This window comes from Ilyonectria robusta (genome assembly GCF_021365365.1).
Source record: "Ilyonectria robusta strain PMI_751 chromosome Unknown BGZ61scaffold_45, whole genome shotgun sequence".
NCBI classification, from domain to species: domain Eukaryota; kingdom Fungi; phylum Ascomycota; class Sordariomycetes; order Hypocreales; family Nectriaceae; genus Ilyonectria; species Ilyonectria robusta.
The window spans coordinates 150,948-170,959 of record NW_025764479.1 but is presented as its reverse complement, the minus strand read 5'-3'; the positions used below and the strand labels follow the sequence as shown (position 1 = coordinate 170,959).

The following is a 20,012-nucleotide window of genomic DNA, read 5'->3' as shown; positions in this document are numbered from 1 at the left end:
ATAGCGCCACGAAGTGATACAAATGCAAGTAATAAGAAATTATGGCCCCAAAATTAGACCTGGGCGGGTAATTTGTACAAACAATCACCGTATCTGACGCCTGGTTCCGTAATGTTTATTGTTCGGACGTAATTTCAACCTTTTAATAACGGTAGCCGACAATCGCTGCCTTCACCCGTGGCTTGAAAGTGAGGTGTCGGGCGCCAAATAGGCTGAAACCGCGAAAGTGAGGCTGACAATGCCAACACTTGCTCTATTGGCTGTCTATTTTTAGAGCCTGGCTGCAGTTTCTAATGAAGTATAGATTGAGGGGATGTGGGAAATATAGGAAATCATAATCTACAAACGGCGCGGTTATTGTGTGTAGTTCACAAGGTCGAAAACCGAAGGGTTGAATTAAAAGCCGAAGGTAAAGATCAATGTGCAACAGGCTTAGTGTCAAGTTACTGGTCTTGGCCGTAGTGCCAAATGTGAGTTCCTATCATTTGCAACTACTGCATGGCGGTATCAGCAATAGCTGTATTCCAAGACAGAGTAATAGTAAGAGTCCTCATTAGCCTTGTGTTTGTCATTGTCAACCGGTTTAGTCTATGTCCATGGCGTCACTAATCCGTCCTCATTTAAATCTTGTCAACCAAGAACTTTAGGATTCCATGTTGGACTCCTGTCACTGCAGCACTTCCATGATCCTCCCCTACAAACTCCCACGTTGATACGGTGCGCACGCTTGGGCAGGCGTTCAAGCGTTCCACCAAGGCGTTGGCACTGTCTCTCATAGTCTTACTCTCGGCACACTCGAGCCTTTTCCCAAATGATTCATCAGACTCATCTTGCCCCTTTACCAGATCTTGCTGGCCGGTTCCCCACGTAAGCACGAGAGCCGGGGGCGGGTTGACCGGGTGCTCGCGCCCACGAAAAGCTGCTTCCTGCTCCCTGACCATGGAGGACAGGTTCCAGTCAATATCGGGACTTGCGGCAATAAAGGTGTCAAATAGCGTCGGCCTGGTGTACAGTGCGTTCAAGGCGAATATTCCGCCGTAGGAATGCCCGAAAAGAGCTCTGCGGCTGGTACTAAGAGGGACGTGTGGGAATAGCGTCTTCTCAACGTACGTCATGACGTCGTGCTGGACAAAGTCAAGAAAGTCGTCAGCTTCGCCAAATGCGAGATCAGTCCGAGGGTTTCCATCCCTGTCAAGCGGCATGTCGTATTTTCCATCTGCAGTTGGAGGAGTGAGATCCGGTCCTCTGCGGAAGTCGTAGACGTATTTCCCGGGAGGGTACCGATGCCCACAACTACAGTCCTGGAGCTATTGGTGAATTCCAGGCGGCGGCTGACGTCTACTGCTGTGAAGAAGTATGCATTTCCATCCATAACATAGCTAAACAAAGAACACTGCGGTTAGATACTGTCTTCTTGTTGTCGCGTGAGGTGTTTTGCTCACAGGGTGGAGACGCCCTCAGCGTCATTTTCTTGTGGAATTCGGTCTGCGCCCCAGCATAGAGGCCATGCCACCTGAATAAGGTAGTCTCCTCTCTTCGTGTGCGCCGGATACTGGCACGTGTTTGGGGGATGGGCGTGTTCAAGAGTAGGCGCCATGTTGGATATGCGTCTCACAAATCGAGCGTTGAGTGAAAGAGTGTTGACTGGAAGAAGTCGTGACACGTTGACCCTCACAGCCTGGCTGAGTATAATACGGCGCATTGAACAGTTACGTTTAGAGGCTCCGTCCCGATCTCGGCGGTAAGCTAAAGCCTTAATTTACGCTAGAGTCAGCGGGGTTTAGCCGTAATGACGGCTAGGCTAGGCTTAAAGTCATTGTAGTCTGTGGAGAACGCGTTTGTTTATCGAGCAGTGGAGACTTGGTGCGCTATTATCCACGAGGTGGCAGTTGAAGTAGATGTGGGTGTCAAGTTGAGGTGCGATTTCCCCGTCAGGTTAAAGATGAACACAAGAGCCAGTTTCCAACCTTGTTCAATTATTTCTAATATGTAACAGGGGGGCAAGGTCTTATCCAGCCACGATATTTGTCCCAGCTGCATGGCGTATGATCCCAGTCAGCACGCGGGATTTTTAGTAAAGCTACCAGAAAATCAAGCTGTGGATCTTGCCCTTGCTTCTATCTACAATCTGGAAATTTATGGATGGATAGCACTAGATGGCCTCGACGAACTTGCTACGGGATTATGGCGCGCTGTCAGGTGTCAATACCAGGTAAGTTTAGATTGGAATCTCTAAGTTGGTTCATCTGCCACATAGAAAAAGTAATTCCATGACAGTTTATCAGTTTATCCATGATCCGGTCATCATTCAGACATAACTTTTCATCTCTTGTCTTGCCCATGCCAGCTCTCTGTACTTGTCGAATGAAATCTTCACAAGAACCCTGCACCCTCGATCCCCAGCCTGATCAGGACGACAGGGGAGCTGACCTGCATTCCCATTTACCAAAGACAAAAATGACCTCTTTCAACAGCCCTCCAGTAGGCATCGCGCTACTTGTGTGCCGACTTATCCATGAAGGTGGCCAAACCGATATTGCGCTGGGAGGCTCTTGTTTGACAATCAGGAGGTGCCGGGTTCAATTGGTGGAAAATCCGGATCTCGGCAGGTTTCCACGCAATTGTGGGCGGATTGATGAACCATATTCTCCACAAAAAGACCCAGCGATCCGGACGTCGTCAGCTGGGGACATTAGATGAAAGTCAGGACAGGGGATAGGAGACTGTGACAGACCCGATTTGGGAACGTGCTGGTACTTGGAGGAAGATCCCCTGCTTCTAGCCGTGTCCGTCAGGGATGAAGGATGCCCACTATATATACAAAGCCAGCATATCTGCTCCCACTTCTGATCTATCCCGTAAATCTCTCTCATTGTCAGTCGAATCATCTTGTTTTACTCGCTGGTCGAGTTTGGTCTACTTTCCTTTACCATCCCTCGTGCATCACTCGTTTATTGCACTCGAAAACAACCCTTCTTCGCGTCACCATGCAGCTCTCGTTTCTCATCCCAGCGGTGCTGGCCACTGTGGCAGCGGCTTCTCCCACTCGAGTCCTCGAAAAACGTGCCACTACCATGTGCGATACCTGGGGCTCTCTCGAAACCGGCGGCTTTACTGTCTATCACAACAACTGGGGTGCTGCGCAGGCAACCTCTGGCTCTCAGTGCACTACCTTTGATTCGATTACCTCAGGCTCCGTTTCCTGGTCTACTTCCTGGAGCTGGGCTGGAGGCTCGAGCTCTGTTAAGTCGTACTCGAATGTCGCTCTTGAAGATGTCAACACCCAGCTGTCTGCTATAAGCTCGATTCCATCTACGTGGACCTGGAGGTAAGCTGCTACTGTGAATCTTTTTAGTTATTCCTCATGCCACCATCTCTTCAATGGCCTTTTTCCATTCGCGAGTGTTACCAAAATACTAATTTGGTTATAGCTACACCGGTTCCAACATCGTCGCTGACGTCGCCTATGACCTCTGGCTCGCCCCATCCGCCACTGCTGACAACAAATATGAGATTATGATCTGGCTTGGCGCTTATGGTGGTGCTGGACCTATCTCGAGTACTGGCTCACCTGTTGATACTCCTACCCTTGCTGGGTCTGACTGGAAGCTCTACACCGGCCCCAACGGAGATACTACCGTCTTCTCCTTTGTTGCAACCAGCAATATTACCAGTTTTGACGGAGATCTGAACGAATTCTTCACATATCTCACCTCCAACCAAGGCGTCAGCGAGAGCATGTATGCGACTAGCCTCCAGGCTGGGACCGAGCCTTTCACTGGTAAGCTCCCCGTAACAATCTCAGGTGCTTATTAAACTCACCATGTATTAGGCTCTGATGCTGTCTTTGATACCACCGCCTATACCATCTCTGTCGAGTAAGTTGTACTGTTGTCTTTGTTGGCATTCATGACCATATCTGAAGCGGATGGATCACTCATCCATGCCCATATCCTAACAATCAGATTCAGTACTCAGTTCTAGATACTGACATGCTCTTAGTTCATCTGGCTCGTCCGATTCTACAAGCTCTGCAAGTTCCGCAGTCGCAGCAACCTCGGCGACCTCAGCGATCTCAGAAATTCCGGCGACCACGATAATCCCCGCGACTACGGTGATCCCCACGACCTCGGCAGCCTCGGAAGTCCCCTCAAGCTCGGAAAAGTCGGTTGCTCCGGTAACCTTGACAACCTCCGTCATCCCAGCAACCTCAGCATTTTCAGTAATTGTGCCAATCTCGGAAACTCCGGCAAGCTTCGTCTCTTCGGTAGTCGTGACCTCGGAAGCGCCGGCAAGCCAGACACCTGCAGCTCCCTCTGCAAGCACCACCACGAGGAGAAAGTGTCGTGCCTAGTCACGATACTTGAATGTGCTGGACGGTTTATTTAAGATTGAACTTGTATTAATAAAAGACCACATGACCGTCTGTCAATACTCAACTGTCACTTAAAATTGTTGAATAACTTTGCCATAATTCAAGCCGAACGGATCAGACTGGTCTTGCAGTGACCCGCATAGATTGTGAGAGTATTACATGGATGTTATTTACTTAAAAAAAACCAACTGACTCTTCCTCCCAATGAATAGAACATGCTAACAGCGGCGATTTCAGACGATGTCCCATGTCAGTGCTGAAGCGCTCCACTTTGCTTTCAAAATGAAATTGATGCTACCTTGAAGTCACATCACTCCAGGAGGATGATTCTCATCTTCAACATTCCATATGCGTGTCACAGTCATAGAGGCTTATAGATGAAATATGTCTTGGCAACCTGCAAAATTAATATAACTTGGTTGCGTAGAACTGCAGCATACTTTTCCGAGATGAGATTAGTAGCTTGAACATCTCAGAGTTTGTATGTGAAGCAAGCAGCGTTGGCGGATGTGACTGTATGTACCTGTTTGCAAACTGACACGATAAACCACGACCATTTCTTGATACATGCACACGTTATATTAATTAATAGAGTCATTACGTACGTACGCGTGACTCATACATGGTTTGTAGTACCGTTATTCCCCTCCCCCAACTAGTGAATATGTTCCCAATCAACGACGCCCCGTGTAAGCAATATCCGCATGGGGAGACGGTTTAAACTTCCGTTAGAAACATAAAAAGGCAGGATTATCACTCTACTTCAACTCAGTTATGTAATCTCGTCTTGCCTTCATTGTGTAATATGAGATGCACGCTGACGGTAGTCTTATTGGTTACACTTCCAACAATTCCATTGCTGTTGGCCCTCGTAGGCTGCAACAGGTCACGTCGATGTGAAACCTTACCCCGCACCAGGTTGGGCTATATATCTCCGTTCGTAAGCCCAAGTACAACATCGAGCTCCAGACATCCTACACAAGACATCTTCAGATTGATTGCAATGGCAGACACTTCGAGCCTGGACGACACTGTGCCACCCGCACATTTGCAGTGCGGGGCAGGCGTGGGAAGCCCACAGACTTCACTCAGTGAGGATGAACGCAGCCCCAGTGCTCACGACGATTCTCACTACGAATGGCTCAAAGACGAAGAGAGAGCCCGGGTTATCGCAGATGTCTGGAGGCTGTACAATGACGGTGTGCCCTTGTTCACCGCAGCCCAGTTGAGGCACCTTGATCAACAGATAGCCCGCCGGTTGAAAACAGTGACAGTCACGGGAATCGATGGTGTTGAGTACGCCCAGAACGGAACTTTTTTGCCCAGAGCGTCCCAGGAAGAGAAAGGTGCCATGTGGTGAGAATCTCCCAAAGTCTGATTCGATCGGAAATGGCTAACTGGAAGTCCACAACCTAGGGATCCACCCTTCATTAGCTTTTCATCGATCGAAGCGCTCGTCAGCAGACCTCCAGAATGGCCATACTCGCGAAGCGTCGCTTATTGCCCTCTTCACATCAGCCACCGCAGGTCCGACGATCAGGAACTGAACAGTGTTGAAGAGACAAGCGAAGCGTTCATAAAGTACAAGCAGGAATGGGAGAGTAGCGAGCCCTGCCGTATTCTCAAACACACCCTTGCTTCTGGGCCACTCCCAAAAAGCATCACCAAGATCGTTTGTTTTGGCCTCGGACCCTTGACACCACTGAACGACCGGTCTCAGCGAGTCCACACCCAGCATGCTGCGGCCTTGACGATGGCCCACGCCATCAAAGAAAGAACAGGGTGTACGGTGCAAATCTATTCGCAAGAACCTGCTTACACGCGTATATGCGAGCAGGTTCTTGGCCCTCACGACATCACCATTCTTACAGGGGTGCAAGGCTTCCTGGAGGTCGACAACTCTACTGTGGTTTTCTCGGTCGCGCCAAACGTCCCTGTCAAGCAAATTGTTGTCGATTTGGCGAGGCCCGCTATCATGGTCTGGGACAACGTCGAGTCTGTGGAAGAAGAGAGAAGAGTCTGGACGAAAAGACCATCCAGACCAGGATTCGGGGAGTCATGGTTGAGGTAGGCATACCAAGTCCAAGGTTGATTGAACTAATCATCTGATAGTCCCTATGGTACCAATCCCGATTCGCCGCGTGTTCGCAGCATGGTTCAGAACGAGTATGTTCTGTTTCCTTTCGCTCAGGAGGATAAATTTGGACATCTGGAGATTTACATCCGGAAGGAGTAGTGGGTGGAAATGACTGCCAGGATGTAGCACACGTCGTCTCAATATATTCAACGTGCTTTCTCTTATGACATCCACAGTTGAAATGAATGCTATAGCCTCCCTGTAAGCCTATTGGTATAGGCAACCTAAATCATTTTACTTGCCTTGTTTAGATCTCCACGAGTCTTTTGTTTTCTGCTAATTTTCTAATCTCTGCGCTCGGACGTTCCATCTGTTGGTTCTTGCTGGAATTCTTAAGCCCCATATTGGCCGCATATTGGCACTGAATCCTATATTATCGGCAAAATCATACCATGGAATCTAGGTACATAACACGCAGTAAAGTCTATTAAGAGCACCAGACTGACGGTCACTAGCGTTATTCATCAATGTTCGTACTAAAACACTACCGTACAGAGAAAGACAGAGATATTTCCACCAAGAAGGGACAACAAAGTGCAACAAACTCAAAGGAGGCTCTTGTGTCTGTACAACTATATTGGTCTATTAACAACACCTTCGCTGCGACATCAGGACACGCCGCTCATAACCAGGCCCATCGCCGCACCGGCGTCGCCGTGGCCGATGCCCACCGAGCCCTCTGAGCTGAGATAGCGCAGGGTGGTAGCAGCGATGCGCCAGCCGTGCTCCGTCCGGACGTAGGTCTCCTCGTAGACGGCGCGGCCTCGGAACTGGCTGCGCCGGTCCGGCGAGACCAGGTGGTCACGCAGTCGCCAGATGCCCCTCGCGCGGTCCGGCCCCTCGAAGTCGAACTGGTGCTGGTGGAGATCGTGGGTGGTTTCTAAAGGCTCCAGAGAGCCGCGAACAGTGGAGATGAACTCATTGAGAGGCAGTGTTCGCCCCGTTCCCTGGAAGACGAAGTCCTTGGTGAAGCACTCGGTGAAGGCCGCCCAGTTTTTGTTATCGAGGTGCCAGGTGTAGTCGAACTTCAATCGACGGAGATCCTCGATGGCTTCCAGGCGTTGGACGCGGGCGGCGAGGTCGGCCATTATGAGACTTTTTTCTTTGCGTCTGGCTGCGGTTTTAGGGCTCAATATCCGTGATTGTCCCGCGTGTTTGCGTATCTAACAGATTCACAAAACAGGATGAGGAGAAAAAATAATAATCTTGCGTTGTGGTAGTCCTCTCTCACCCTTTTATGCTCTTCTCCATCGGCAGTGATGTGCGTTGAACTGCGTTGTATTATAGTGTCTTGGCAACCACCTTGATACAGCTCATAGGCAGGTCGTTTGCCGAGGTTTCGGCACCTACAATGATGCATCGCTTTCATACCTACTTGGTATCTAACTAATGGTGGAATGAGTGGACCATGTTACCGCCGTTCCTCTCAAACTTGGCCGTACCCGGGGCCTTGGGAGTATTGGGTGAGGTTCCGGAGATGCCGGTGGCGATCGTGACATGAGGAGGCGGAAATACATGCTTGCTGCCGTGTCCAGCTCGGGGCGAGGGTAAACACCCCTCGGCTATGAATAGAGTTTGGAATAGCTGATGGCCTCGGCTTCATTACCTGATATAGTGATCACGTTGTGGCGCAGCTATGAGCTCTCTGTGTACAATCTAAAGCCTGCCAAAATGGGAGCGAGCAACAGAGATGCTGTCTCAAGAGTCGCAAGTCATGGAAGTCTGTATAACATATTGAATGTTTTTCTCCAAGCAAAGGGTGTTGAGCTATGTATATATTTGATACATATGGAAGAAACAGGAAATTCTGGAGCCGAACCGGCAGATCTTGCGTATGAAGACATCAAAATAACCCAGTATTGTCTGAATGGATCTTTAGTGTGAGTTTCTCTTAGCTTCATTTCTTCTGTAGAATAGTAGGGTATTTTGAACTCGGTTCTTCTAGATAATAAAAAGTTCTTGTGCTGCTTGCTGTGGAGAGTACCTAGGATAGTAACAAGACATCAGAATTCACAACAAAAGTACGCCTGAAACACTTGTTTTTTTTTAGTTCTTAAGTTCAGAGTTACTTAATATAACGCAAAACACAACTAATAATAAACCCTCAGTGCCAAGCGAGTGAATGTTAAAGATGAATAAACAGTAAACAAATATCCCCGGTCAATCTTGAATGTCTGCAGTGTGCGGCTAGATCAAACTGTGAGCCCTTGTAAGACCTTTTTCAGATAAAAGCTTCGAGGTGAGGTGCCCGCTGGTCTTGAGGCGCCATTCGGAAAGCAGCCGATTTGAACTCCTGGTGAACCCTTTTCTCCTTTTCGAGTGCTTTGTCAGTTACGGTCCAGCTGTCCGGTCCGCCAGCTAGCTGTCGTGGAATACCGTGGCCACCGCCACCTTTCTTAATGACCTCGCCGACTACTTCAACCAGCTGTTCAGGACCACCGAAGCTGTCAAGTTCGTGATGCTTTGCTATCGTCGATAGCATCGAATTCGTGCCTGAGTTAGCGTTCACATAATGTGGATGTCGTTCGGCTACCACGATGCTCTTCTTCAAATAGTCCGTCTTCACAGCAGCCGGGTGAACCGTCATGAGGTTTATGTTCCACTCTGGAGGAAGTTCCTTCGACAGGCTTTCCGTGAAGCCTTCCCAGGCAAACCGACTGCAAATAGCAATTCCGTAAGCATATCATCCAAGGACTATAGGAGAGTGAACTGAGAGATTATTTACCTGGCGAAGTAAAATACTCCCCCCGGGAACGCAACGCGACCACTCACGGCGCTCATTTGGCAAAAAAGGCCACCAATCTGCCCTGTCTTCGGGTTTTCTTCTCGCATAACTCGGACAGCCTCTCGGGCCAGGTCTACGGCACCCCAGAAATTGGTCTCGAATTGTTGACGAGCCTGCTCGTTTGATATGGCCTCGAAGTCGCCAAACAAGGTATAACCCGCGTTGTTTACAACAACGTCGATACGCCCAAATGTCGTAAGTGCATTCGCAATTGCGCTCTTTATCGAATCCGATGATGAGATATCGAGGACAATCTTGAGGACATTGGGTGCATTGGGAAGGTAGTCCAAATCAGTAAGAGTTCGTGCGGCTGCAACAAGGCGGTACGATTCATCGTCGTTGATGTACGTGGCAAAAGCTTTGCCAATACCCCTAGACCCTCCGGTTACTAGAGATATTATCAATACCAGGGAGATTTGGCATCTCGATGTCAAGAGAAAAGTGGTTGACTCACTGAACCATACAGCGGTTGCTGGAAGTGAATATGTGCCCGGCATCTTGGATTGTCCTGTATGTTTTCTGAGATGTTGTAGAGTTAGATTGAGACTGCTTCACCGATAAAGATCCCACATATGTACTTCAGAATCCCTAGCTTATGCAGTACCAGCTATCTGAGCTACCTCGGTCAGGTTCGGAGTGATTGGATATTCTGCAGACTCAAGCATATGGGATATGAGTATTTGTTGGTTATACGTAGTGTGTTGCCTAAATTGTCCAAGCAATTTCTATAACCTCGGGTTAGGAGCCACGGCCCGAATACGCGATTTTCGTATCTCTACTTCGCAAAGCCAAAGTCTAATAACTCTCAAATCCTAGGTCCAGGTGTTCCTCGGGAACGCCATATTTTATCTCTCAATTCAGTATTAGTGGGCCCGAGGGGAGCTTCTGTCCAAGGCACGAATGTTTCCTCGGTGACGCTATGTTTTGCAGTAGCCTACTCAAATTCTTGTATACCGTGCCTGCGTACCAATGGATATTCAGAACCGGGGGTGCCACGATTGGTTTGAGTTTATGAAATAGGAAATTTCCCAGGTGCCCAAAGGATGGAGTTCCGAGTGACATGGCTATCAGCAGTGATTTTCCTTGGCTTACGATAGCACATCATATCTATCAGCAACAGCCAACAGTATTTTCATGTTATAGTACTAACGGTAAATTAATTATCGTCCGCCTCACACCGAAGAACCAAGAAATATGAGACGCGGTTTGTGTAGCACCACAAGGTTGTACCTGGGTTTACTCCTTACATATAATACTTTCTTGAGAATCTCCTATCAGCCGCTGATATTGCATTAAGAATGAACCTAAGACTCTTGTATGCTAACTTGTACTTTAGGGGACGAAAATGATGTCTACTCACGAAGCATGTATGTTATTGAACAGTGAGTGGTTTAGCTGTGAATGGCGAGGCCCTCCCAGCCCTTGACTAGCTGAATCTGGAGTTTGATGTCACTAACCGTCTAAGGAATGGTTAGAACAGTATCGAAAAAGGTGACCACAAGCTTGGTTAAACATAATGATAATTGTTCAGCATAACGTCTACACGCTTGCGAGACAGCAATTCTGGCTCCTACATGCAACACTGCACACATTCAAACAGGGATATGTTAACTAGAGCATTTAATATCGGGATATGCTAATACTGAATCACGACTAGAAAGACTGAAACTTCGTGTAGCATTGTGTAGGGTAGCTATGTGCAGAGCTGCCAGTCACGCTACCTCTCACACAGCCATAGGTGCACATGTTTTTCTCTCTCGCAAAACTCACTCCGTAGAGACCTCGTTTCGTCCCCTCTTGGCAGTTCTGATTGTCGAGATGTTGGCGTAGTTGGTTGTGGCCGAATCATGTGCACTCACCTATTTGCTCATTACCCTGGGCCATTGCATTATGATACACGAGAACGGCTCATCATTCCTCGGCACATGCTCCCTTCGCTAAACATCCGAGGTAACAGGGTCTAAGCGTGTACTTAATGGGCTCGGACTTTCGTAGATCTATAAGGTTTGTCTACGCAAATGAGGGAGGTTTCAAGTTGAGCTGTCTGGACCACCAAACCATCACACGAACCTCGCAAGCTAGACTACTCTCGCGGGAGCGAGCACCCTCCCCTAACCCTGTTCACCTCTTACGCTAATCTCACTTAGATTGACCCTCGGCTTCAATCCTTCGTGGGTGGCTTGCGGCGTGGTTGTCATGTGTGCGCTTTTTGCCGACTACTCCAGCGTTACATGGATCAGCATTGTTAGCGGGATGTGATCGACACTATTTGCAGTTAGCGCCTGATTACCATCATTTACCCCGCGTTGGAGAAGAAGAGCCTGAAAACTGGTTTATCAATGGCGGAGTGCGAGCTATGCCCAACAAAGCATTGGCCTGGTAACGGTATATGAGGAGTAGGCCTGTATCTGCGTAGGTAGCGAGCTCCGGCACCATCGTTAATTTGGGCCTCTCGGAGCCAGAATCTTTGACTTGCCTGTGGTCCTTCTGCAAGATCTGTCTGTCATGGCCTCGACTAATGTCGACCAGCAGTCTGGGAGGAATTCCGTGCACGAGGAGAGGGCTGACAATGGAGAGAATGCTCCCGGCTCCCAGATTGGGAGCGACAACGCTCCCTCCGATGACCATGTGCGCGACAAAGAGGCAGCTGCAGTCCCAACCAAGAACCAGAAGATCACTCAGCATTTTGCACGATTCAAATGGTGGTATTTGCTTGGATTAATCATTTTGCTCGCAATTCTGCTACCGATATTGTGAGTAGTAAAACGCAACAGAGAAGAATTATTACTGACCTCGATCAACAATAGCTTCAAGGTCATCATCCCAGTAATCATTCAGAATATTCTCAATGGCCAGAGTCTTCCAATAAACGGCGGCGCCCTCCAAATACTTTCACCAACCCATCTCAACATGAGTCTGGCTACCTCGCTGAATACACCGCTGGGAGTCAAAATTAAACCAGTGGACCTCTACTTGTTCAACAAAAACACGAAGCCGTTTTCGTCATTCTTCAAGCTGCATTTACCAACACTGCACATCCACCATCGAACGGATGTCATTGTCACCAACCAGACCGTCTTGGTGACAAACGAGACTGAGTTGATCACCTGGTTTAATCAGTTCTTCGACCAGCCGAAAGTCAAGCTGTCCCTTCAGGGTCATCCAGAGGTTCGACTTAGTTCGCTAGCATACAAGCCCGACTTCGATAAAACGATTGAGATTCCGTCTCTGAACTACCTTGACGGCTTTGGTGTCAACACCTTGAATTTCAATTTACAGTCCAACGAAACCGTTTACAACATGAAAGGATTTCTCAACATACCTAATTCCGGCGTGCTGACACTTGGACTCGGTAACATGACCTACAACTTGATGTCTGGGAAAACGAGACTTGGCTTGGTTAATATATACGACGTTCAACTCAAGCCAGGGAATAATTCAGTACCCTTCGATGGCCAGTTTTTCTTCCAGGAGCTTGTACCTAACCTCGCTTCCATCCTCGACAGCCAAAAAGAAGCTCTCGGCCAAGGAAACATCGAGTTCAACGCAACGGGGAATGCCACGACTTATAACGGAGAACACATCAAATACATCGAGGATGTTCTCAACCGCAAGCACATTAAATTTACGATCCCTGTCATTACCATATTGAGTGATGTTGTTGGTGGTTTGCTAGGCGCTGGTGGAAGTAACTTGCTTGAGCTAGTCGGCGGAGCGATTGGAAACTCTACCTTGTTTGAGAATTTACTTGACCATTGGGAAGATGATGGACAAGGAGGGAGTGGATCGAGCACAAAATCCAAGACGAAGAGAGCAAGAACGGGAAGATCGTTAATGTGGAATGCTTTGAGATTGGGATTCAGAATGAAGACCAAATGAGCAGAAATGTAGCCGGTTTTCCGACAAAGAGTAATACTTATTACCTGCCTTTTTAATGTATTCTTCGGTTTAAATTCATCCCCACTATTTACTGACTTGTAACAAACCGTGAAGAAGTAACGACGAAGGAGAAAGAGCGACTTGGATCAACTGAAGCTTTAGGTGAATTACATGTACTGCAATTTTGAGTCAATAATTCGTTCTAGATCGTTAAGATGGAATTTGACAAGCATGTCAATAAATCATAAATGTGATTAATTAGTATAATAGGGTGGATTTACTCAAAATCGTAGTGACGCCAAAAGACTTCGTATTCATCATAATTACTGCATTATCCAAGCACGCTCCCAACCTTACGCTTTGTTAAACACACCATGACACCATTTCACGCGCACGAACCCTACATAGAGCCCATTTTAAGATTTCCCGATCAACTCCTTCAATACCGCGTGGACAAGATCTGCGACTGTCGCAACGAGCTACAATAATGTTAGGAACTAAGTCTCGAGAAGTCAATGGATGGTGCACTTACCGGTGTCGCATCACCAATTAGTTCCGAAACTTGCGATATAAAAACCCGACTTAAGAGAGATTCAGCATTGCCAAGAAGTGACAAGATGCCCTTGACACTGGCCGGTGTAATCAATGGCAAGACTTGGTCCACTATGCCCTTGATATCAATCTTCTTGAGAGCCGCAAGAAGGGGCTTGACCGCATCAACAAGCCCAGACAGGTCGATTCCTTCCAGCTCCTTCAGTAGCGGTTCAATAATCTTGAACAAGCCCTCAATGTCGATCTTGCTCAGAACTGCGATCAGCGGTACGGCACCTCCCACAAGCGTGTGAGTTTGTTTGACGAAGGTGTTTGTAAGAAGGTTCTCAGCATTTCCAACCAGTTGGAATATACCTTTCAGGTAATCCGGGGTCAAATAGGGTTCTAGTACGTCGAATAGGGCTTTGAGATCTATATTATCCAACTCGTCCAGAATTGGAAGAATCTTCTCGACCAGACCTGCGAGATCGATTTTCAGGAGTGCATTCAGGAGTGGCTTGACCTTATTGATCAAGTCCTTGAAGTCAATCTCTCCCAGAGCCTCGAGAAGGGGTTGCAGCTGACGTATCAGACTCTTCAAGTCGATCTCGCCAAGCGCCGACACCAGTGGAAGAGCTTCTTCAATCAGGGTCTGTGTTTGGTTCACAAATTTGGTAGTGAGAAGATCTTCCGCGTTCCCGAGCAGTCCCATGATGCCCTTTACACCATCCGGTGAGAGCAGGGGGGATATGGCATCAAACAGACCCTTGATGTCAAGGTCGCTAATTTCATCAAGCAGCGGGGAAAGCTTCTTAATGAGTTTCACGAGGTCGATCTTGCTGATCTCCTTCAGCAGAGGAGATAGTAGATTGATCAGATCAGGAAGGTCGACCTCGCCCAAGGCGGACACCAATGGAACGGCACCAGTGATCAGTGTCTGGGTTTCATTGACGAATTTGGTCGTCAGCAACTCCTCTGCATTGCCCAGTAGTCTCATGATGCCCTTGATGGAGTCCGAGGTGAGTAAAGGACGGACAGCACTGAGCAAGCTCTCTAGATCAAGCTTGCCGATCTCCTTCAACAGTGGGGAGATCTGGTCAAGCAGGCCTGCAAGGTCGGCCTTGTCAAGGCTGTCCAGGAGGGGAGAAGCCTTGGAGATGAGAGATTTTGTCTGAGAGACAAAGGTTTTCGACAAGAGGTTCTCAGCATTGCCGAGCAATCCGACCAACCCTCCGATGGATTCCTTGGTGAGGAGAGGTGCCAACGAGTCAAGCACTCCTTGAAGGTCGATCTTGGACAAGGTATTAAGCAACGGGCTGGCGCTCGTAAGAAGCAACTTGATGCTCTTTACGGTTTCCTCGGTCAAAAGCGACTCAGTATTGCCTAACAGTCCGACAAGACCCTCAATAGAGCTCTTGGTAAGTAATGGAGCGAGAGCGTTCAACACTCCCTCAAGATCAATATTCGAAAGGCCATCAAGGAGAGGGCCGGCGCTCGAAAGAAGCGACTTGATGCTCTTGACAGTGTCCTTGGTCAACAGTGACTCTGCATTGCTCAGCAGTCCGACAAGACCCTGAATAGAGTCTTTGGTAAGTAGCGGAGCTAGAGCGCTAAACACTCCTGCGAGATCAATATTCGAAAGACCGTCAAGTAGAGGGCCGGCACTTGAAAGAAGAGATTTGATGCTCTTGACGGTATCTTTAGTCAATAGCGACTCGGCATTCTCCAACAATCCGACAATACCTTGGACAGAGTCCTTGGTAAGTAGAGGAGCGAAGGCGGTCAGGACTCCTTGAAGATCAATTTTTGAAAGACTATCAATGAGCGGACTGGCACTCGAGAGCAGGGTTTTTATGCTCTTGACGGTTTCTTTGGTAAGGAGAGACTCAGCATTCTGTAAGAGTCCCATGATGTCTTGAATAGACTCCTTGGTGAGAATCGGGCTCAAGGCATCTAGAACTCCCTTGAGATCAATGTCGGACAATTTCTCAATCAAGGGCGACGCGGTCGAAATAAGCGTCTTCAGACTCTTGACGGAGTCCTTCGTCAAGAGCAGTTCCGCGTTCTCCAACAACTCAGCGATGCCTTGTATAGACTCCTTGGTGAGTATTGGAGCCAGGGAATCCAACAATCCTTTGAGATCGATGTCTGATAGTTTGGAAATCAAGGGTGATGCACCGGCGATGAGGTCTTGCGTTTGATTCACAAACTTTGGTGTCAAGAGATCTCCCGCATTCTTCAGTAGGACCACGATCCCATTAATAGAGTCCTTTTTGAGTAACGGTTGAAGCGCTTCTAGGACGTCCTGGAGATCCAACTTGGTGAGCTCTTTAAGGAATGGCATGAGCTCATCAAGCACTGGGCCGATGCCTCCAATGAGAGATTGAGTCTGATTGACAAATTTGGGCGACAGTAGATCACCTGCGTTGCCGACCAGCGATACAATTTCCTCAATCGACTCTTTCTTGAGGAGTGGGTCCAAAGCATCAATGATACCCTCGAGATCAAGATTCGTGACCTTCTCAATCAGAGGTGATAATTTGCTTAGGAGAGGCGAAACGTCCTTCACGAGCGTTTGGGTTTGGTTGACAAAAGTCGGTGACAGTAGGTCAACTGCGTTACCGACCAACGCTACAATACTCTCAATCGAGTCTTTCTTGAGTAAAGGATCTAAGGCGCTAATGATGCCTTCAAGGTCAAGATCCGTGATCTTCTTGAGCAAGGGAGAGAGCTCGCTGAGCAAGGGTGAAACCTCCTTCACAAGAGATTGGGTCTGATTGACGAAACTGGGCGACAGTAGATCCCCTGCGTTACTGATCAAGGTCACGATGCCCTCGATCGAGTCCTTCTTGAGCAAAGGATCCAAGGCGCTGAGAATACCCTCAAGGTCGAGGCCTGTAATCTTCTTGAGCAAGGGTGAGAGCTCGCTGAGCAAAGGCGAAACGTCTTTAACAAGAGATTGGGTCTGGTTGACAAAGCTGGGTGATAGGAGATCCCCTGCATTGCCTATTAACGTCACAATGCCCTCGATGGAATCTTTCGTCAGAAGCGGGTCCAAGGCAGTGATAATACCCTCGAGGTCAAGATCCGTAAGCTTCCCAAGCAGAGGCGATAGCTTGCTAAGTAGCGGCGAGACTTCTTTAACGAGTGATTGTGTCTCATTGACAAAGCTGGGTGAGAGCAAGGTCTCCGCATTGCCTAACAGGTTGACAACGCCCTCAATTGCTTCCTTCTTGAGCAGCGGATCCAAGGCACCGAGAATGCCGTCAAGGTCGAGGTCTGTGAGTTTCTTGATCAACGGCGAGAGTTGGTTGAGCAAAGGTGAAGCATCTCCGATGAGCGATTGCGTTTCGTTGACAAATGTCGGAGTGAGAAGCGCGGCGCCGTTCGATAGCAGATTCTTGATGTTGGTGAGGTTGTCGTCTGTTAGAAGCTTGAGGGCTGTGCCAACGAGCCCAGCAATATCGACATCCTTGAGCTGGTCGACGAGGCCTTTCAGGTCCAATTCTCCTACCAAATCCAGAAGTGGTCCCGCTTTCGAAAGTAAACTCCTAATCTCCGTGGCAGCGGGAGGTTGCAGCGTTGCAGACAGATACACCATGGCATCGTGGAAAGCTTGGAGAAACTCGGGGGTGAGGAGGTCTCCAAGAGCCTTCAAGAGGTCGGTTAGGTCGCCAATAGCACCTGTTAGGCCACTCAATCCAGGAATTTGGAAAAGCCCATCGGATGAGCTGCTATCGGAGCTGGAGCTGGAGCTGGAGCTCGAGTCTGACGTGCTGTTTTGTCTTTTGAGCAGCACTGGTATTGGCGCCCGCTGGCTGTTCTTCAGCAACAGATTCAGTTCCGTCAATGCGTCTGTCAGCTCTGATTTGGGAACGAGAGCCAGGTTGTGCTTCTCCAAGAGCTCTACCAGCTGGAGCTCGGGCGGCGAGACGGTGCGTGGCGAGTCGCGAGCGACAACGCTGAATGACGCCGAAGCCAGGATAAAGAGCTTGGAGAATCGCATGATGAAGGCAGCTTCTTTCGAGTTGGGTGTGTAAAAGCAACCTGGTCGAAGCTGGTTCCAAACAATCCTCTTCCCAGTGAAGGTGGGACTTGATACTACGGATGGGGATGTTACATATCGCCGTTGTCGCAGTGTTTATATCAAATTTCCCCAACCCAATCATCACACCTTGATTAACGCTCCAGACTATCCATACTCCAATGGGATATCTCGCCTCTTCCCCAGCTTTACCCCAGATCAATCCCCTGCCGTAGTCGATACCTCGGCGATAAACGCGGGGAAATCTAGCCTTGCCGGACAGCTTGCTGATCTCTACCAGTAAGAGAGGAGGATCACATCCCTACTGCGTCTCGCAAAGCTGCTTCAATTCAGGTATAGCACCTGTCCGAGCACCCGCCACCCACGATTGCGACTGATCACGTTCAACGCTCTGTCACCGAGCCTTGCCGTTTTCAGATACGGCACGCCCTTTTCGTGTTAGTCGGCTCGTGTAGGATCCAAGGTCACAAACTATGATAAGGGAATGGCCTGTTTTCCAGCCGTAGTGTCTATTTAGCGCTGGCAAAATTGGAGATCCAGCCGGGTTTATACCTGGTCCCCCACACTTAGCGTGTGATCTGTTGTGATAGACGGTTTCCCCGCAACGATCTGCTCAAGGAGCGGAAAGCGGCATGTCGGAGAAGACGCTCCTACATGGTTTAATTACAGGGAGACTGTATCCACCAAAGGACATGCTACAACGACTGTGCTCCGCAGAATGATGGTTTCTTTGTGACTAGGATAATTTTATATGAAATTGAATGCTGAACTCGTGATCAGACACTATTGTAGCTGCGCTGTTCTTTGATCGCGTAATTCTGTGGAATTGTACGAAGTTTCCGATTGCTTTGCTAGACTAATTCGCTGCCTTGAAGTCCACCTCACCAGTGCTATCAATCACTCCGACTCGATGGTAATAAGTTCTCGCTCTGACATACGGATCCAGCTTCCAATAGTGCTGCTGTAGCTGCTTCGCCAACTCAGACCTCTCACCAGCCTTCACTTCAGCGCCAACACATCCTGGCTCGAGTGAGGCCCACTCAGCAGTCAGTCGATTGAACTCTTGGATCAGATCGTTCCGCTCTGCCTGGATGCTGGCCTTCTTTTCCTCCGATTGCAACACTTCACTTGGTGTCGGGTCAACGTACTTGTACTCCCAATTGTCGTGACCGCCATAACAGGTCTGCAGGTTGTCCTTGGAAATGAAAGGCGTCAAACCCTTATTGTTGCTCGTAAAGTGGATTTTGGACGAGATCACTGGGTCTAGCCAACGTTTGATGACGTTCCAGAGGCCTGTAATGAAGTCAGTAATGGAACTGATGATGCTTGATAAATGGGAAGAGGGAATACGAACCCCAGAAGACGAATGGCGCATTGTGAACGAGGACCACCCCCAAAGTCTCAGGATATCTTGCCTCCAACACTTCAACAAGGAATTTCACAACGTGAAAATCCATGTTACGAAGGCCAAACCCAGTGAGATCGAAAACGAGACATGCCTTGTCACACGAGCCTCTCGCCAACACCCTGATCGTCTCAATATTGTGCAAAACGTACGTCTCCATAGCCGTGGCCGACTGCAAGTGAGGATCATGCAGTCGAACTTTGATGATGTAGATTGGATGGCCGTCTTTGTCGGTTCCTCGTACGTAGCTCTTCCCGGAACGGTACTGCGTGACAAATGCCTCTTCGTCGACAGTTGGCGACACTTTCATCCCCACAGTCTCGCCTTTTCCTACAATCTCCTCGTCGACTTGTCGCTCGTTGCGCCAGTTGATGGCTGATGCAAGCATGTCCATGGCCTTGGTGACGTCCCAGTTGCGAGCCCGAAGGAATCGGAGGACTGTTGCATCCGGATGATCCGCAAGGATCGAGTTCCACAGACCCTGCTTGAAAGCCTCCGGCGACCTGTCTTTGAGGTTTTTCAGAAACTGCTGGCTTTTGTCTGGCGCTTCGTGACCGAAGCCATCGGCTCCGCAGAGCCGGAGGAGATGGACCCATGCCTGTTGTAACTTCTGTTGTTCGTCGACAGTCAAGTTGCCCACAGTTCCAGGTTGCGTTGAATGAGGCATTTTGAGACTAAGCTTGTTGATAGCTGAGACTGACTCGAGTATGTAACTTTGCGTGATGCGGTTTCAATGAGATCGAGTGGGATGGAGGTGGTCAATCACACTCGTAGGTAGAAAATGAGATGAAGCAATTTGGATGATGAGAAAGTAGTAGCTACTCAAAGCGGCACTATTAAAATCTATTAAATCAA

The 20,012-nt window shown here is 48.7% G+C and overlaps 8 protein-coding genes across 8 annotated transcripts; 3 read left to right on the top strand and 5 right to left on the bottom strand.

Annotated features, from left to right (window-relative positions):
• Positions 1 to 620: 620 nt before the first annotated feature.
• BGZ61DRAFT_486277 (Alpha/Beta hydrolase protein) lies at positions 621 to 1,597 on the bottom strand (the record flags this gene model as incomplete). The annotated part of the gene is made up of 2 exons (XM_046249842.1): positions 621 to 1,293; positions 1,443 to 1,597. 2 exons carry the CDS (start codon positions 1,595 to 1,597, stop codon positions 621 to 623), a joined length of 828 nt encoding a protein of 275 aa, XP_046095283.1.
• A 1,390-nt stretch (positions 1,598 to 2,987) lies between these two features.
• Positions 2,988 to 3,882, top strand: BGZ61DRAFT_371352 (concanavalin A-like lectin/glucanase domain-containing protein; the record flags this gene model as incomplete). Its single annotated transcript, XM_046242094.1, has 3 exons — positions 2,988 to 3,328; positions 3,432 to 3,781; positions 3,833 to 3,882. 3 exons carry the CDS (start codon positions 2,988 to 2,990, stop codon positions 3,880 to 3,882), a joined length of 741 nt encoding a protein of 246 aa, XP_046095282.1.
• A 1,613-nt stretch (positions 3,883 to 5,495) lies between these two features.
• Positions 5,496 to 6,572, top strand: BGZ61DRAFT_317012 (uncharacterized protein; the record flags this gene model as incomplete). The annotated part of the gene is made up of 3 exons (XM_046238883.1): positions 5,496 to 5,704; positions 5,792 to 6,442; positions 6,488 to 6,572. Coding segments are annotated over 3 exons (945 nt in total), but the record flags the coding sequence as incomplete, so codon positions are not given.
• Positions 6,573 to 7,120: 548 nt separating this feature from the next.
• On the bottom strand, positions 7,121 to 7,600 carry BGZ61DRAFT_486274 (uncharacterized protein; the record flags this gene model as incomplete). Its single annotated transcript, XM_046249841.1, has 1 exon — positions 7,121 to 7,600. The coding sequence occupies one exon, from the start codon at positions 7,598 to 7,600 to the stop codon at positions 7,121 to 7,123; it is 480 nt and encodes a 159-aa protein (XP_046095280.1).
• A 1,133-nt stretch (positions 7,601 to 8,733) lies between these two features.
• BGZ61DRAFT_500051 (uncharacterized protein) lies at positions 8,734 to 9,794 on the bottom strand (the record flags this gene model as incomplete). Its single annotated transcript, XM_046251498.1, has 3 exons — positions 8,734 to 9,169; positions 9,238 to 9,685; positions 9,752 to 9,794. 3 exons carry the CDS (start codon positions 9,792 to 9,794, stop codon positions 8,734 to 8,736), a joined length of 927 nt encoding a protein of 308 aa, XP_046095279.1.
• Positions 9,795 to 11,802: 2,008 nt separating this feature from the next.
• Positions 11,803 to 13,176, top strand: BGZ61DRAFT_371347 (uncharacterized protein; the record flags this gene model as incomplete). The annotated part of the gene is made up of 2 exons (XM_046242093.1): positions 11,803 to 12,050; positions 12,105 to 13,176. 2 exons carry the CDS (start codon positions 11,803 to 11,805, stop codon positions 13,174 to 13,176), a joined length of 1,320 nt encoding a protein of 439 aa, XP_046095278.1.
• Positions 13,177 to 13,592: 416 nt separating this feature from the next.
• On the bottom strand, positions 13,593 to 17,713 carry BGZ61DRAFT_371376 (uncharacterized protein; the record flags this gene model as incomplete). Its single annotated transcript, XM_046242097.1, has 3 exons — positions 13,593 to 13,655; positions 13,709 to 16,156; positions 16,535 to 17,713. 3 exons carry the CDS (start codon positions 17,711 to 17,713, stop codon positions 13,593 to 13,595), a joined length of 3,690 nt encoding a protein of 1,229 aa, XP_046095277.1.
• An 895-nt stretch (positions 17,714 to 18,608) lies between these two features.
• BGZ61DRAFT_567752 (CRAL-TRIO domain-containing protein) lies at positions 18,609 to 19,824 on the bottom strand (the record flags this gene model as incomplete). The annotated part of the gene is made up of 2 exons (XM_046255977.1): positions 18,609 to 19,045; positions 19,107 to 19,824. The coding sequence occupies 2 exons, from the start codon at positions 19,822 to 19,824 to the stop codon at positions 18,609 to 18,611; spliced, it is 1,155 nt and encodes a 384-aa protein (XP_046095276.1).
• Between the last annotated feature and the right edge of the window lie 188 nt (positions 19,825 to 20,012).